Source organism: Eleutherodactylus coqui, chromosome 10 (assembly GCF_035609145.1).
Source record: "Eleutherodactylus coqui strain aEleCoq1 chromosome 10, aEleCoq1.hap1, whole genome shotgun sequence".
Classification (NCBI taxonomy): Eukaryota; Metazoa; Chordata; class Amphibia; order Anura; family Eleutherodactylidae; genus Eleutherodactylus; species Eleutherodactylus coqui.
In genome coordinates, this window is record NC_089846.1 from 104,728,773 (window position 1) to 104,745,511 (window position 16,739).

Here is a 16,739-nt window from a genome sequence, read left to right on the forward strand (position 1 = left end):
CTCAACCTAGCGTCCGTTCAGTACTGAACGTCTGGTATTTACACTGAAGATCAGCAATCAGCTCATTGTCCATGCTGCATAAACGATGGACGATGAGCTGATCGCTTAGTGAAGGCAGCAACCATTCAGTACTGAACGGCCGCTAGATTAAGTCAGTGGAGACCGGCGGGGGAGTGCGAGGAGTGAAATCTCCCTCAGCCTTCCCACCCCCCTGCTGGCCGCTATGTTAGCGAGCCAGCGATACTAGCTCCCGTGCAACAGCATAAGAGCGAGTATGCGGGGGCGAGTGTTTGGTATCGTTTGCCCAACATTTGCCCCGTCTAAATGTGCCTTATCATAGCAATCAGAGCTTTTATGGTTCAAGTCCCCTACAGGAACATAAAAAATGTAAACATTATGTGTTTAAAAAAAATAAAAAATACACAATTTGTAGCATCACTGCGTTTTTATTGTTAAATCAGGCCGCGTCAATAAGAAGTTTAAGAGGTGGCTCCAAAACTCTAACCTATCCTCTCTTCACAGGTTAGGGAATAAGTGTCTGATCAACAATGTGACTGCTGGGACCCCCCCCCCCCCCCACCTGTCATCAAAATGAAGGTCCCTTTTTTTCCCCTGCATGGATGCAGTGGCGTTGCTGCATTCATCTCCGTGGGACTCCTGGAAATAGTAGATTGTACTCCACTATCTCTGGCAATCCCATGGAGATGAATGCAGCAGCAGGGGGACAAGGGACCAGTATTAGTGTATCTTGACGCCACCAGAAGTGTGGGTGGTGACAAGATACACTCAGGTTGACAGCTCGGCCACTCCCCCCTCTCTGGTCCTGTAATTCAGTAAAGTGTGCTTACCAGGCGAGGGAACTTTGGCGGTACAGCACTTTCCCTGCCGGGCTACCTGCACTCGGCTGCGGTGGCGCAAGATAGTTGTCGCCCGCGTCCTGCCTCTACTGCTCTGTGGCTGTGGACTGTGAGCGGTGCGGGAGAGTAACGGAGCAGCGGCACACACCTTTCCCCACCGACCTGGCTGTACTGGCCTGTGGCGATGGACATTGAGGGAGCGGCGGCCGCATAGCACCTTTCTCGCCTCCCTCCCTGCACTCTGCATTGCTGACTGACACTGAGGAAGCGTCGGCGGCACAGCGCGTTCCACGACCACCTCAAAGTAGCTACCAGGGGGAGCCGCAGCTGAAGAGTACTCTGGCCGTGCTGCGGGAGCAGGGCAGAGCAGCTGTGACAACAGTGACAGCGCTCCTGGCTGCTTTGACCGCAGGGGGAGCAGCCGCTGGACTAGACTGTGCTGGATAGGGAGGGGGGCTGTCAGCTCTGAGGCATAGGTAAAGCACCATCCGACAATTTGTGGCAGGGATGGAGGGTTAGGGTGAGGGGTACGTGTAACAGTTAGCCTTATATTATATCTATAAAGCTTACTATTACACTTTGCCCTCATCCTAACCCTCCATCCCTCTCAGAAATCACTGCAGCTGCTGTTGGCGTTTAGTGGGCTGCCAGGACCTGCAGCCCATCAAGCTCTGCAGCCAATCATGTACAGGGGGCGTTACCCCACCCCCTGTCAATCTTGACTCCACCAGTTCTTCCTGGTGGCGTCAAGATACACTAATGCCCAAGGGACGACCTCAATGCACCTAATCTTTGGGGTCCTCTGCCATTTAGACACTTATCCCCATCCTGTGGATAGGGGGTAAGATATATAGATGGATATTTTTTTTTTTTTAAATAATCTTGGTATAAACCATTTAAAAGAAGGGATACCTAAATAGTCTACAAGGGAAAATTTGAGGTGCATTGTTTGCTTATACCCTTACATTTGCTGTGAATGAATATTTAATGTGATCATTGTCCCATGTCTTCTCCGGATCCACTGGCCACATATGGAATATATGTTGAGAACACAAGCCTCTAGTCTCATCTATATGAGAACGCTAACCCCCTTACAAGCTGTGACAAATGTTCATCGTGGAATGTAAAAGGTTCACAGAGGGAGGGCACTCCCTCCTGTGATGTCATCAGCCCTCCGCCATGTAATCGGGGTGGGCTGATATGTTGCCATGATAACTGAACACCAGACAGTGGCATACAGGTCTGCTTTGGCCTGTGATTGCTATGATAAGCGATCATGCATTGCAGTACAGAGGTAATGCAATGTATTGTCAGAACCACCATAGTATCTTTAGGTCCAAAATGAGCCGCATCACTAAGAGGTTAAACACTATGGAAACACGCGCACACACACTATTATTGCATGGTATGTATTAAATGGTTAATTAGGTTTCCATTAAAAACCTTGAACCATTTGACCATCTAGTATGTCGTACAGTATAATAGGAGCTCCACATGCAATTTTTTTCACATTTCATAATTAAATGAGGAAGGAGTTATCGGAGACCTTTCCAAAAATCTTAATGGGCAGGAATGGTATAAAAATGTTTTTTTTTTGTTTTTTTTTTTAGTTTTTTTTTTAATTAAGTCCTGAAAAACTCCTTTTAAATACTTTCATGTCAAATTAATTCGGCCATTTATCAATATATGGTAAGTTTAGACCTCTTTGACAGTCTGATCCTTCGGTGTCTTTATGCTGCGCTCCGTCTTGTAGAGGCTTTCGTCAGTACTGATGATTGTGCTGTCATTCTTGGAGGGAATAGATGATAGGAAACGCATCAGGCATGAAATTGTAGATGAAATGCCCGAGTTCATTCCAGGGGGATTAAGCTGCTCCATATTTATGTAATTATCACACTACAAAGAGACAAATGACATCTCACTTGGATGAAAGGTCAGACGGATACAATGGGCTCCTCTTGGAGTCTCTCTACGATGGGGAATGTCTCAAGAATATTGGAGGATAGGGTGGTGAGAAATATAGATCATCTAGAAAAGCCCATTTTTTTTTCCATTTTCTCACATGCCATTTACATAAAGTATTACTTTTCTACTAATTAGGCAGTTGGCTGCAATCAGACCTTTTCGACATACTATACATTTAGGATACTCTCATATTGCATGAGACAGTCGGTGTGGATTTGGCTTCAAACACTTCCAGCTAACATTGCCAGATGACGCTGCAGCCACTGCAGAGAAACTGTAGTGTTACATGGCCACCGTGGGTCTCAAGGGGTCTTCCTCTATGACATCTATATGCTTTTAATAGGGCATATAAATGGGGGTTGACTTCATGAGACAAGTGGAACTTGCTAGTATATATGAATATCCTACGAGCGAGCCCACTATGTCCCAGAATGGAAAGTAGCTCCGTAAGAGTGGCTCTCGTCTTGGTGGGCCTTCTGCTGTCCTGTAGTACTATATTCTTCCTGCAGCGGGTGCTGTAGGAAAAATGTCAGACTGGCTGCGACACCACCTGGCAGACATAGGGGTTGGGTCATTCCATGTCAGTTCAACCAACGCTCCCGGTCGACCATCTCAGATTTCAATGAAACTTTGCACAAAGATAGAACCTGACCCTAAACTAAGATAGCCAGAATATTAGGCTTCAAAGTGCTTTGGTTCATGAGCTACAGGTCTTAATCTAGGGGGTTGTCATGTGATTACAGCGCGCAACCTGAAAAAAGTGGCGATTTCAATCCATTGCCAAGCCAGTTCCAATGACTCTAGAGCAATGAAACTTCACACACTAGGAGAACTTTTGGTGCTGAATCCAGCTAAGCTCCTCAGACTGCCACTCTTATCATTCTGCCACCATTGCATGTCAAAGTAGCTGAAAAATTCTATCGCGCAAAATAAAACTCATATTTTAAGCAGTAATAACTCCTAATCAATGCAATCCAACTCAGCTCTGAATTTATCAATGTGTACTCCATAGAAATGGTTCTCATTATTCACATTATGGACCCAAAAGGATGCATAGCTCTTAAGATACAATGAGTCAAAAATGGCAAAAAACAGTTTTATGCAAATTTTTACCTTTTTTTTCAAAGGCAAAAATCGGAATGTACTCCATTTTTTTTATTTTTGCTCTATTTGAAAGATAATTTTTTTGCTCTACAAGATTTGATGTTTTTCATTTTGTTCCCAGACCTTCTAGATGGGAAATTTTTGTTTTGCGTTTTGTCATTAAGCTGCTTCATAGGATCTGTTGATCAGCCGGCATGCTACAGCTTGACATGGCATCCAGCAGTTGCGCTTCCTTTCTGCTCATTTTTCACTTCATCTTTGCTGGTGCGCAATCAGTCACTTGTAAACTATAGTTATTTAGTTCCTGGTCCTTATGCTTTGATTCCTCCACCCATCACCCCAACTGTTGAGTTTACATGCTCCCCTTACCACCCACCATGGATGATCTCCGAGGAACATCATAGCAGCCATTGTATCAGTCAGTCGTGATGCGCTACTATGGCAGGAACTTGACTACAGGCTCGATATGTGTCCAGTGACAAAGGGGTTCACATTGAACACCTCTGATGTGGAAAGCCTTTTTGATGTTGTGTAACAAAACTTTTTGAGTTTGCTTCCATTGATGTGAAATTTCTGTATCTGCCATTAAATGGGAGTTACAGGGGTTTTACATCAGGAAGATAATTTGTAACTCTGAATAAGTCTACCTACACACAGGTGAGCATGGTATCTGGCCGTGAAACTCCGGCCAATATTGTGCTCGACAGTGTGGGAGTTACCCACTGATGTGAGGCATTCCGATCCCGTTGCGCGGGTTTCATGTGCAATAGAGGATTGGAAGTGTTTCCCATTGATTTAAATGGAAAACCTCATATACAGATAGTCCCCTACTTGCGAATGTTCGAATGTTCGCATCTTGCGAAGTTCGTAAATCTGTCTTGCACAGTATGATGTAATGCTATAGCATTACATCATACTGTGCAGGCACCGGACAGGCTTCTATCAAGTGGGACACTGTTGGAAGCCTGCCTGGTCAGATCGCGGGACACTGTGTGGTTGCTAGGCAGCTGGGGGCCTTCAGAAAGGCCCTAGGGCTGCCTATAGGAACTCTGCATAGGCAGCCCTGGGGCCTTTCAGAAGGCCCCTGGCTGCCTAGCAACCACACAGCGTCCAATCGTGGGACACTGTATGGGCCCCCCGAAGTCGGGTGCCGGCCGTTCCTTACAGCCAGCACCCGGCGGCAGCAGTTCCAACGAGCCCCGCGCCGCTCGTCGGAACTGTTAATACTTTAAATACCGCTGTCAGCGGTATTTAAAGTGTTAACAGTTCCGACAAGCAGTGCGGCTCTTCGGAACTGCTGCCGCCGGGTGTCCGCTGTAAGAACAGCCAGCACCCGACGTTGTATGGAGCAGGATCCACCCGCGATCCCCTCCATACAACCATTTGTTCGGACATACGAGCAAATGTACTTGCGAACAGGTTCCTGGAATGGAACCTGTTCGCAAGTAGGGGACCATCTGTACGAGACATTAAAGGTTCAATTGAAATCAATGGGCGGTGTGTTCCGAGGAACGTAAAAAGATGGGACAATCTGTCTTTTTTTTTTTTTTTGCAAAAATCGCTTGATGTATATAAATCTATTCCAAACAATGCGGTTCGTATTCGTGTGTTTCTCAATGCACAAGTCTTGCGTGATTTTTCTCGGCGATGTAAAAGCGGTTTAAGGAATGAGGGTTGGCAGTGCTGTCTAGGTGACATCATTTTACATTAGCCTAGTGTGACATAACAAGTAGCGACATTTTGAGTGTAAAGCCCTTATCAGGCTTAGTAGCCATCGTGTCGAAGGATAAGTGGTGTATACATCATTCTATGTATCTGCCATAAGGGGTATCCACCTGGATGTGTGCACAAATATATACAGGAGACATACATTGAGGAGCGCAGCCTGATCCCTTCTTTCCGAAATAGATTTTTTTTTCTCTAGTTATCATATTTCTAAAAAAAAAAAATAATAATCTAAATAATAATTATATATTATATCTCAATTCGATAAACTGCTCATCTGTAGCCCCTGCCTCTGTCTGCCTGGTTCAAAAGGTCCTTTCATTGTGATGGATCATCCATCAGAGAGAAGGGGCGACTTCATAGAAAGAGCGTCGGTGATCAGCGGTCACCAATGTTGCTACTAAGTAACTGATGCACTAATAAGTGGATGTCCTGCTCCTCCGTTGTAGGTACCTCGCTGTTCTATTACCAATCGGTGACACCTTCAGGATTAAGCAGTGGTCATTTTGGATGTAAATATTAATTATATTCCTACCCTGATTTAACCGGCTCATCACATATATGCAAATATAGAGGTTGTTTTTCGGTGTTGTTGTAGCAAACTGAACTCCCCTCCGGGCCGAGGCTTCCCGCACCTGCTGCAACCTAATACATGTTCCAGGCGGCGGCGGGGCCAGGAAGCTCCCAGACAGCTGGAAATATCCGCGCGACATGACTGCACGCATCAACAGCTCAATGATGTTTTCACTTAAGTGGAGCTTTAATTGATCTCGCATTTCTGTGATAATCGTTACCGGATAAAAGATTGTTTTCTGCTTTTAAGGAATGGCTGCAAAATGATGCCGTGTTCAAACATACCCGCCACGCACTTAATTGATTGCTATCTACACTGCGGCCGCTTTCAAATAGCAGCACTTTGAGTATTTTGTATTCGTAAGTCAAGACCGAGAGCCGTAGATCTAGCAGTCACCGGTATGTGTGTCGGGGCCCCGAAGCACCAACGGTCAACTCGGCAGAATTTATGTGGATAAGAAATCTCGTCCACACGGGACGGCTAATCCGCTGCGGTAAATCCGGTTGAAGCTGCGGCCGCCGCAGCCGCGGTTTCAAAAGATGCAGCATGTCGATTTACTTTTTCTTTAAAATTTATTTTTGTCGCGGTCGCGCTCTCCTCTATGGAGCGCCGACCGCAACGGAAAAGCAAGCGGCCGGGCCGCTTCAAAGCCGCCGCAGCTTAAACCGCGGCGGTTCTCCCGGTGGAAATCTCGCGGTTTTTGCTGCGGCCAAACCGCGAGATTTACAACGGGAATCCGCCCTGTGTGAACCCAGCCTAAAACAGATTTCCGAATTATTATTATTTATTATTATTATTATTATATAGTTTTAAAAAATATGCTGTCCATGTAGAAAAACAATAAAACAAGCCGGCCTCTTCCAGCATGTAGACTGACTGCTCTCCTCTCTTCGTGTTGTAGCGGTTAGTCTACATGTTGCGAGTGGGGATAGGCCAGTGCGGTCGCGACTCGGAACTCAGTTCCAAATTCAAATTTCAGCAAATTTTTTTTTCAGCGTTTCAGAAGAACACATACATGGGGGCGATAGGCGTCCCGGTCAGTCCCGAGTTCACGCAGCCTGCGGCTTGATGGACGGGAACCTTATGATAGAGTCCCTCTAAAGGCACCGGCCACTTTAGGGTATCTAAAGAAAGCAACTAATATGTTTTTATTGCAGTTTGTGTCATTCTACTAAATTCTTGAAGCCGTGCCTCCAGGCTTCTTCAGGATTATTGCATGATGATGATGATTAATATGTAATTCTACTGCCAAAAAAATAAAACCAGGCTCAAGTCTTTAGGGGCGTAGAAAACTATTCGCATGAGGAGTATCCTCAAAGTAAATTATCTAGTCATTATGAGTTTGAAAAATTGTGTTTGGAATTTAATTTATTTCTACACAAATTTACACATTGTCCACACACAGTGGATGTCCAACGGGTCTGTGATGTGAGAAGTAAGATATGTATGGTAAGAGATGGCCAACGGGTCTGTGGCGTGAGACATCTCTTACCATACATATGTTACTTCTAACTGGTGTGTGATAGGAGAAGTAACATACATATGGTAAGAGATGTCCTACGGGTCTGTGATGGGAGAAGTAACATACGTATGGTAAGAGATGGCCAACGGGTCTGTGATGGGAGAAGTAACATACGTACGGTAAGAGACGTCCAACGGGTCTGTGGTAGGAGACGTAACATACGTATGGTAAGAGATGGCCAACGGGTCTGTGGTAGGAGAAGTAACATACGTATGGTAAGAGATGGCCAACGGGTCTTTGATGTGAGAAGTAACATACGTATGGTAAGAGATGGCCAACGGGTCTGTGATAGGAGAAGTAACATACGTATGGTAAGAGATGTCCAACAGGTCTGTGATAGGAGAAGTAACATACATATGGTAAGAGAGGTCCAATGGGTCTGTGATAGGAGACGTAACATACGTATGGTAAGAGATGTCCAACGGGTCTGTGATGGGAGAAGTAACATACGTACGGTGAGAGATGTCCAACAGGTCTGTGATGGTAGAAGTAACATACGTATGGTAAGATATGTCCAACGGGGCTGTGATAGGAGAAGTAACGCGTACGGTGAGAGATGTCCAACAGGTCTGTGATAGGAGAAGTAACACGTACGGTGAGAGATGTCCAACGGGTCTGTGATGGTAGAAGTAACATACGTATGGTAAGATATGTCCAATGGGTCTGTGATAGGAGAAGTAACATATGTGTATGGTAAGAGATGCCGCACAAGCCGCTCCATCCTCTCGAATGCATTATTGATAATTTTGAAGCCATTTGTTAGCCATAGGTCATGACTAGAGATGAGCAAGCACGCTCGGATAAGTCAGTTATTCGAGCAAGCCTCGCTCTTCTTGAGTAACTGCATTCTTGTCCGAGTGTGCTCAGGGTGGGGGTGGGTAGCAGGGGAGAGAGAGAGAGATCTCTCTCTCTCTCTCTTTGCCCGCTCACCCCCCGGATCCACCCCCGAGTATGCTCAGACAAGAATGCAGTTACTCGAGAAGAGCGAGGCTCGCTCGAGTAACTGATTTATCCGAGCGCGCTCGCTCATCTCTAGTCATGAAATTTCATGAAGACCTTTTTCGTATCTTTCTTTGCACCACAGTTTTTTTTGTTTTTTTAAATGTTCACCGTTTAATTTTTCACTTCTTCCATTTTTGATCAGTCTTAGTGAGTTTTATAACATCTCACACGACCTGATAGCATCCCGAAGTCCAGAGCTACACTAAAATACTTTTAGTACCTTAAGGTGCCGGCACTATTGCATCACATGATGACGTCATACTTAAGACAGACTCTTGTTGCTGGGTACATTGGTCCTTTTTACAATGAGAAATTGACCACTGTGGTTGTACTTGGTGTCCAGAAATGATTTTCATTTTACAACTTTCATCTGTTTGTAACGCTCACCGGCCTGAGTACGGTTCCGAAACCAAGATGTATTCTTCATCAAATCTATAAGGTCTTATGTCTATGGGGAAATTATATTTAGCAAATCCCCGCATGGAAAAAAAAAACGCAAATCCGCATCCCATAGGAAAGCATTGACCATCCGCAGTTAATTAAATAGCCACAGATGGTATTCTAAGTGATTTGCGTATTTCACGCGTGTGAAAAAAAACCAAAACTTGACATGCTCCATTTTAGTGCGGATCATGCATGCGGGAGCTCATAGAGCTTATATCTCAATTGATCTCCCGCATGAAAAAAAAGACAATTATAGGGCATCCGCAGCAGAAATCCGCGCAGGCCTAATTTTCCCCGGTGCCATGAGGCCTAAGGCTTCATCTCCACAGGGAAATTCGGGCCCGCGTGGATTTTCCGTGCAGAATCCCTCAGCGGGTCTCTCCTTTCCACCTCTGGGACACTCATCTATTAAAGCTTTATAGTGCATCCTGTCAAGCTGCTTTCACATCTGCATCGGGGGGTTCTGTTTTCTGCTCCTTTGGGGGAGCAGGAAAGGGGAATCCCCTAGCGGAACGGTTCTGTCTTATGATGGAGCTGAATAGCACCAAATGGACCCCGTTGACTATAATGGGTTTGGTTTTTGCTAAGCTGCCTGGCATTTCACCGGAAGAAAAAGCGCTATTTCGTATTTTGTGCCGGATTTGCGACGGAACCGTATGCTATCAAAATGGCTACGTATTGTCAGCTATTGGATATTATAGAATGTCAACAAATGCTCTAATCTTGCTGAAGTCAGACAGCTTGCACTTTAGACTGATGGGAAATTAATATTAATCACAGCACATCTAAAGGGTTTGCGTTGCAGAAATATTGTTCTAGCCTAGTAATTAGGTATATGCAGATTATTCTACTGGTGCCAAACGTTATGTGGCTGTGAAAGATAAAATGTATCACTCTTGTTACGTTTGCAGATTTTAGTGAATAATTAATATTTGAAACGTTTTTTCCATGCTTTACTGTAATGTACCAAATAACAAGTGGCAAACTGTAGGGCTACATGGCCCGGTAGTTGTAAAGCTACCCGGGAAGGGGGGTGGGGCGGTAGGGGGAATATCTACGGTGTATAGACGCACCCTTAGATGTAACTTGAAGCTCCCCCCCCAATACAAATTGATAACTGGACCTCCCGCCTACCATGTGCCACTTAGAATTCTTCACTACTTATAGCTACACCCTGAGCTGCATCCATAAAGACAATGGCTTAGAGTTCTGTTAGAAGGTCATAGTACATGGCATTTACAAGCTTCTGTCCACGTGTCCTTTAAAGGGCATGTACACCTTTTGAGTGCCATTATGCAGATATAATCTACATAATAGTTGAGTAACTTTTCTAGTTATTTGCTTTACTTCTTTTGCACTGATTCTATAGATTATACTACATTTCAGTGCTGAATTCACACTTCTGCTGGTTACTATTGGAAACAGTCAGCAAGCAGTCTGAACCACCTAATAGTCCAGTAATTGTCTCATGCCAGTCCTGAACATGTAAGATGATTTAAATTTCCAATATAGTAATATAAATAATACAGCCAATGCAGAACTCAGAGAGGCGTATAACATTACCTAAATAATTAGGGTATAGAGTGCCCTGATAAGCCATATGATGCCCCAATATGCAGGAGCTCTCAAAAGTGTGGAATTGCCGATGTAGAATGAAAACTATTTGGTAGACCGTGATCCAATTTTGCATACAAGCTGTGGGGCAAGGGCAAAACCTGTTAGGCCATGTGACCAACACGACGGCCATTTTGAATAAAACTTTAATTTTTCCATAACTTTTTTTTTTTGTAATTACGCTGATGTTAACTATGATTTTAATGTCATAATTCCCCTATAATAACAGAATGTTTTAAATGCTGCCCACTATTTTCAAGTGTTAACCCTATCCTTTCCAACCATTCATGATGAATTCTCACCAAAACGCAAGGTTGAATGTTGGCACAAGTTTCAACACTTCTGTGTTTTGAGATGAGCAGCTTTCTGTATCTTCTTGGAGTAAACAAGTACCTTAACACGACCCCACAAATCCAAAGGGGTCAAATCAGGAGAACGTGGCGGCCACTTCGACCAATCCACTTTTGGGGAAACTGCACATCAAGATAGTCTCTGACAGCATGTCTGTAATGAGGTGGGGTGCCATCTTGGAAGAATTCTGGAAATGTTCCATCCTCCTGATAGAGGAAGATGTTTCCTTCCTTGCTAACCAAGTTGCATAACCGTCTGCTCTTAATGTTCCCTCAATGTCGAAAGGGCTCACAATTCCCGTACCCCATACGCTACACCATACCATCACTTTAGGTGAAGCAACCATGTCAGATAGATCAGTCTAGTGAGGGTTTGTGTCTGAGCAGTATCGGTGATTCTACTTGTTGACCTCATTATTCACAAAGAAATCTGCTTCATCACTGAACATCACCTGACGGGGATAATAAACCATTGCTATGTTAGGATGCTATGTAACTATCCTGCAAATTCTGTCCGATGGTCTGGGCCGTCCTCCATCAGGTCTTACGGCATCTGCAGTTTTCAAGGATACCATTATTTAGACAAGATTCTATGTGTGGAGGCAGAGCTAACTCCACATTCTTGAAGTAAGAAACCAAGTTACTAAGTTTAAAGGTAAATAAAAAAAAATGTGGGGGGCGAGGGGGGAGGTAATATAGTGGGGTACCTAGGAACTGGAAAGAAGAAGATTGAAGAAGTAGAAAAAAAAATGCAAAACCATTTAAGCTCTATATGGGTGTCTCCACCCTTGAGTGTACAGAGGCGCTCTATGTGATTTATTGCCAAAATAAATACTGCATTAACCCTTTGCAATCCAATTTTGAATTCAGGGTTTCCTAGGGGGTTTTCTCTTTCTGCCATTATACAATGGTGCCATCTGCTGGCTAGAGCCAGTACTGCGGTATGGGACATGCTGGAGAGGCCCCCGACAAGAGCGGCCAGTAATCCACAGTAAGAATACCCTGCCGGGCGTCTTCCGATATCAGAATCTGTACAGCCTTCAATCAGAATGTCTTTAGACGTCAGACAGTGGGTTGGAAAGGGTTAAATGCCAGTGCCAGCTTATAACACATTCACAAAAACCAGACTGTAGTCCCGCGTGGATCTGAACTCCTAAGCATTATTGTTCCTGAGTGGTCAAAATGATGAATGGCCAGTGTAAAGGCAAGAGCCGATCAATGCTATAAGCACGTGTTACATGCAGTAAGTAATAGTTTTATCCATACACTGGTGTTCTAGCATTTACTTATCTCTCCCAGTCCTCTTGTGCTGGAAGCGCTTAGAATCCTCACAAATTACTTTCCAAATCTCTTTGGGCCAGTTGTACAGGAGTGCGATACGGGCATACTGTAATACAGATGAGCGTCCCGGACCGATCGCAGGTCTACTGATCTGAACTCCAAGCACCGTAGATCCCCAGGGCACACTGACTATTGTCTTGCTAGATAAATTGCTCAGTTTTTAGTAATTTACTATTTTATTATATTGCAGGCTCTTTTAATAGAAGAAGACGAAATTCCGTATTTGTTACGGTGACGCTTTTCCTGGTATCCATATTAATTTTAACGGTGGGTCTTGCTGCAACCACCAGAACTGAGAATGTGACTGTGGGAGGCTACTATCCGGGAGTAATAGTAAGTTCGAAATGTCTTACAATGAGGTTTATAGAATTGTAATGGATTGTAAGCTGATGACAAAATGTTGCTGCAATTCTGAAATGTTACATAGTGGAAGCTTCTATTCAATGTGTTCCTCTTTATCAGATCCCCATTCATTATGGGCAATCCCTGGCCTGGTATACGTTACATATAGATTTATTATTATTTTTTAATTTATCCCCCCCACTCTGAAAATTAAGCCCTAGCATAATGTTTTAGGATTTTCGGGGAGGCTTGAAATATAAGGTGTACCCCCAAAATAAGCTCTAGTTAATGAGTGTGTGTGTGTATAATATATGTATAATTTATTTAGACATGCATTAGGTGTGTCCCCACCCAGCAGGTGTAGATCCTTCCTGCTGCTCTCCGGAGCCCCGGTGTGGCTCCCACAATCCTCGGCCAACCACACAGATTCTCTTCCTGGTTACGGAATTCATTAATCCCACCTCCACAAAGTGATGGCTGTGATTGGTTCTTCGAGTGCTGCACTGATTTGGCTGAGCAGTGCTTAAAGAACCAAGCTCAGCCAATCCATAAACCCTGCCTCCACGAAGCGATGGCTGCCATTGGTTCCTCGAACGCTGCTCAGCTAATCACAACCATCGCTTTGTGGAGGCAGGATTTATGAATCCCGTAACTAAGAGGTGATCCTGTGTGGGGGCGGGCTAGGACTGCGGGAACTGTGCCAAGTTCTGGAGAGCAGTGGGAAGGACCTGGAACGAGCCTGCTGGGTAAGTAAAATAAGACATCCCCTGAAGATGAGCCCTAGCACATATTTTGGGGAAAATATTTAATATAGATAACCTGTCTGATTTTGGAGGAAACACTGTATTTGATTAAGACCAAAGGCACATGGCCATGTTTTTTGGGCTGTGTGCTGTCGACTGACTACACATAGCCGCATTATATTCCATCAGGCTATTCTCATGCATGCTTATCGCATGGACGGATTTTCCGCCTGAAACAAAATCGTGGTTTGTCCTATTCTAGTCTATTTTTATAGATATGAATAGGACACGCAATGTGCAGCGTTGGCCTGTACACAGACCGTGTCCATGTGCTGCTCAGTATGAGTTTCCCAGGCATGACTCTCAAATGGCCATGTGCTTTTGGCCTGACTCTCTCTGATTGAACAGTTATTTTGATTGCTTAAAATGGCTAGCTTGTTTTCTTTTTAAGTCTGTCATCAATAAAAAAAATTAAATGGACTACTCCAAAAACCAAATTCAGTCGGCACTCCCTTCAAATGAATTAAATGTGCCGGTGCCCATATTCTATGGCTACAACAATACAGGACGGGCAAAACCCATAGCACCAGCACTTAGTATCTGAAGTAAGTTTGCATAACTTTTATATTTGCTACATTTTGCAGCAGAATCAGACCTGGCGTCCCCTCACCCCTCTGGATCCGCTATGAGCGTGAGCGTCTTGGCCAGCTCGTATGCGCAGTGCAGTGACTCTATTTCCCGCTATACTTCCGTTGTGCTCACATCGCAGAATATCGTGGGACGGACAGCTTCCATTGACTGCAATAGAAGCCGTCCGTGCGATTTTACGCACAAATTAAAACTTGCTGTGATTTTCCCCAGCGAGCGGAAAATCGCAGTTCATTTCCGCTCATGGGCAGGGGAGAATCGTTTAACATGGCATGTCTATGGACTGACATTGCTGTGGAATTTGCGGCGGGTGTCTGACCGCAAATTCCGCAGCTAAAATCTGTCCGTGGGCATTGGGCCATAGACAGGGTAAAGTGTGTTTACATGACACAATAATCCGAAAAACCAAGAAAAGTAATTTCCATATACAGTAGTGTTATAGAGGAATCATCAAGTCCAATTAAGGTTGGGGCCAGGTGGCTAGTGACAGTTCGTTATACCCTTTAAAAGGGAGGTTGGGAAAGAAAAGGGAAAAGACATAGAAGGGGAGAAGGGAGAGGCAGGAGAAGAAAAATGGGGTCCTTCAACTGGACCTTTTTATGGCAGTGGACACCATAGTTCAGAATGGTTTCCTGTGTCTCTTCCCTCTTGCACATTTCCAAGTCTCATCAAGGTACCCCAGGCGACACGCGGAATTCCTGTAAATTTACAAACCAAATAAAATGGTTGGGAAGGTTCTTGACGCACATTTGGCCAAAGTATGTGAGCCTATTTATCACGTTTAGGCTGCCTTCACAAGGGCGTCAAAATTGTGCACGATTTGTGCATTGCAAGGAGAAGAAAAATAGGGTCCTTCAACTGGACCTTTTTATGGCAGTGGACACCATAGTTCAGAATGGTTTCCTGTGTCTCTTCCCTCTTGCACATTTCCAAGTCTCATCAAGGTACCCCAGGCGACACGCGGAATTCCTGTAAATTTACAAACCAAATAAAATGGTTGGGAAGGTTCTTGACGCACATTTGGCCAAAGTATGTGAGCCTATTTATCACGTTTAGGCTGCCTTCACAAGGGCGTCAAAATTGTGCACGATTTGTGCGCTGCAAGATGCACAAATATAAATCCCACTTTTTTGAATGCAGTCATACACCTGAGTGATGTTTTCTCGCATGGCACCGCTATGTGATGCTATGCAGGAAATGGCTTCTACCGTTGCAGCCATGGGGTAAGTGCTTTGTAAGTGCTGACTGAACTTGCTTTTTGTTGCGTTTGCGGAGCAGTAGCAGCCTCCATATCCCCCATCTATCCCAAAGAGTATATAGCTACATTTTTTTTTCATGTGATTGTACAATCAAAATTTTACAATTAGCCAATTGTACGTGTAAAACTGCCTTTTTTTCCCCCTTCAGCTTGGATTTGGATCCATACTTGGAATAATTGGATCCAATTTAATAGAGAATAAAAGGCAGATGGTAAGTATTAATACATTGTGAAATATTATGCAAAGATATTCTTAAAGTAGAATTAGAACTTCAAATTCCTCACTCAAGGTTTAACAATAGAGATGAGTGAGCACCAAAATACTCGGGTGCTCGTTACTCGAGCCGAGCTTTTTGTAATGCTCGAGAGCTCTTTTTGAGTAACGAACCCCATTGAAGTCAATGAGAGACTCGAGCATTTTTCAAGGTGACCCGTGCTCTGCATTGTCTTCAATGGAGCCGCGGCTGCTGCGGCAGGGAATTGAAGAATTGCTTTGCTGCATCTGTCACAGATGTGGCAGGTGCAGCAGGAAACTTTTTACTAGCGGGGATGAAAGAAACATCTGCCGCATGCGGCAGATGTGTTCTTTATTCCTGCGGGGGACATGGCAGCGGTGGACAGGTGAGTTTGTTTGTTTACACTAAAATGATTGTTTTTTAGGGAAGGGCTTATATGTAAAGCCCTTCCATGAAAAACAATTCAGGGGTGCCGGCAACTATTGTTTTCAATGATGGAGCCAGCAGCAGCTGCAGCTCCATTGAAAGCATGTGGGGAGGAGAGGGTGAAATTTTTTCGAGCACTGCGTGGTGCTCTGCTCGGGTAACAAGTACATCGAGCAGGCTAATGCTCGAACGAGCATGCTCGCTCAGCTTTATTTAACAACAAACCTAGGAGGACATCCCTTTTCATATAACTATCTCATAAGAAGATGGGGCTTAGCCTTTCCATCAAGATACTGGAATGTGACGCCACGTTCATCAGTCACATAGCCTGAGAGCAGCTCAGCTCCATTCTAGTGAATGTAATTGAGCTGCTATACCAGGTACATCCACTACGCTATGTTTGGCACTGTGTCTGTTATGCGTTAAAGCGACTGTGGCGCTAGGGTTCCATCAATCTGAAATAAGTTATCAATATCATGGTTTTAGAAAACTCCTATAAAGTGCAAAACAGCTTTTTACCTTGATAAACAAACCTGTTAATAGTGGTGGAAAAACACTTAAAAAATGACATACTCTCCTTAACCGATC

The 16,739-nt window shown here is 44.3% G+C and overlaps 1 protein-coding gene across 1 annotated transcript in view; it reads left to right on the top strand.

Annotated features, from left to right (window-relative positions):
- The window catches only part of TMEM255A (transmembrane protein 255A), a 50,738-nt gene that overhangs the window by 11,028 nt on the left and 22,971 nt on the right, over positions 1-16,739 (top strand). The window contains exons 2-3 of the mRNA XM_066581686.1: positions 12,689-12,831; positions 15,639-15,701. Coding sequence (XP_066437783.1) covers positions 12,689-12,831; positions 15,639-15,701 — 206 coding nt within the window. The remainder of the gene's footprint in view (positions 1-12,688; positions 12,832-15,638; positions 15,702-16,739) is intronic.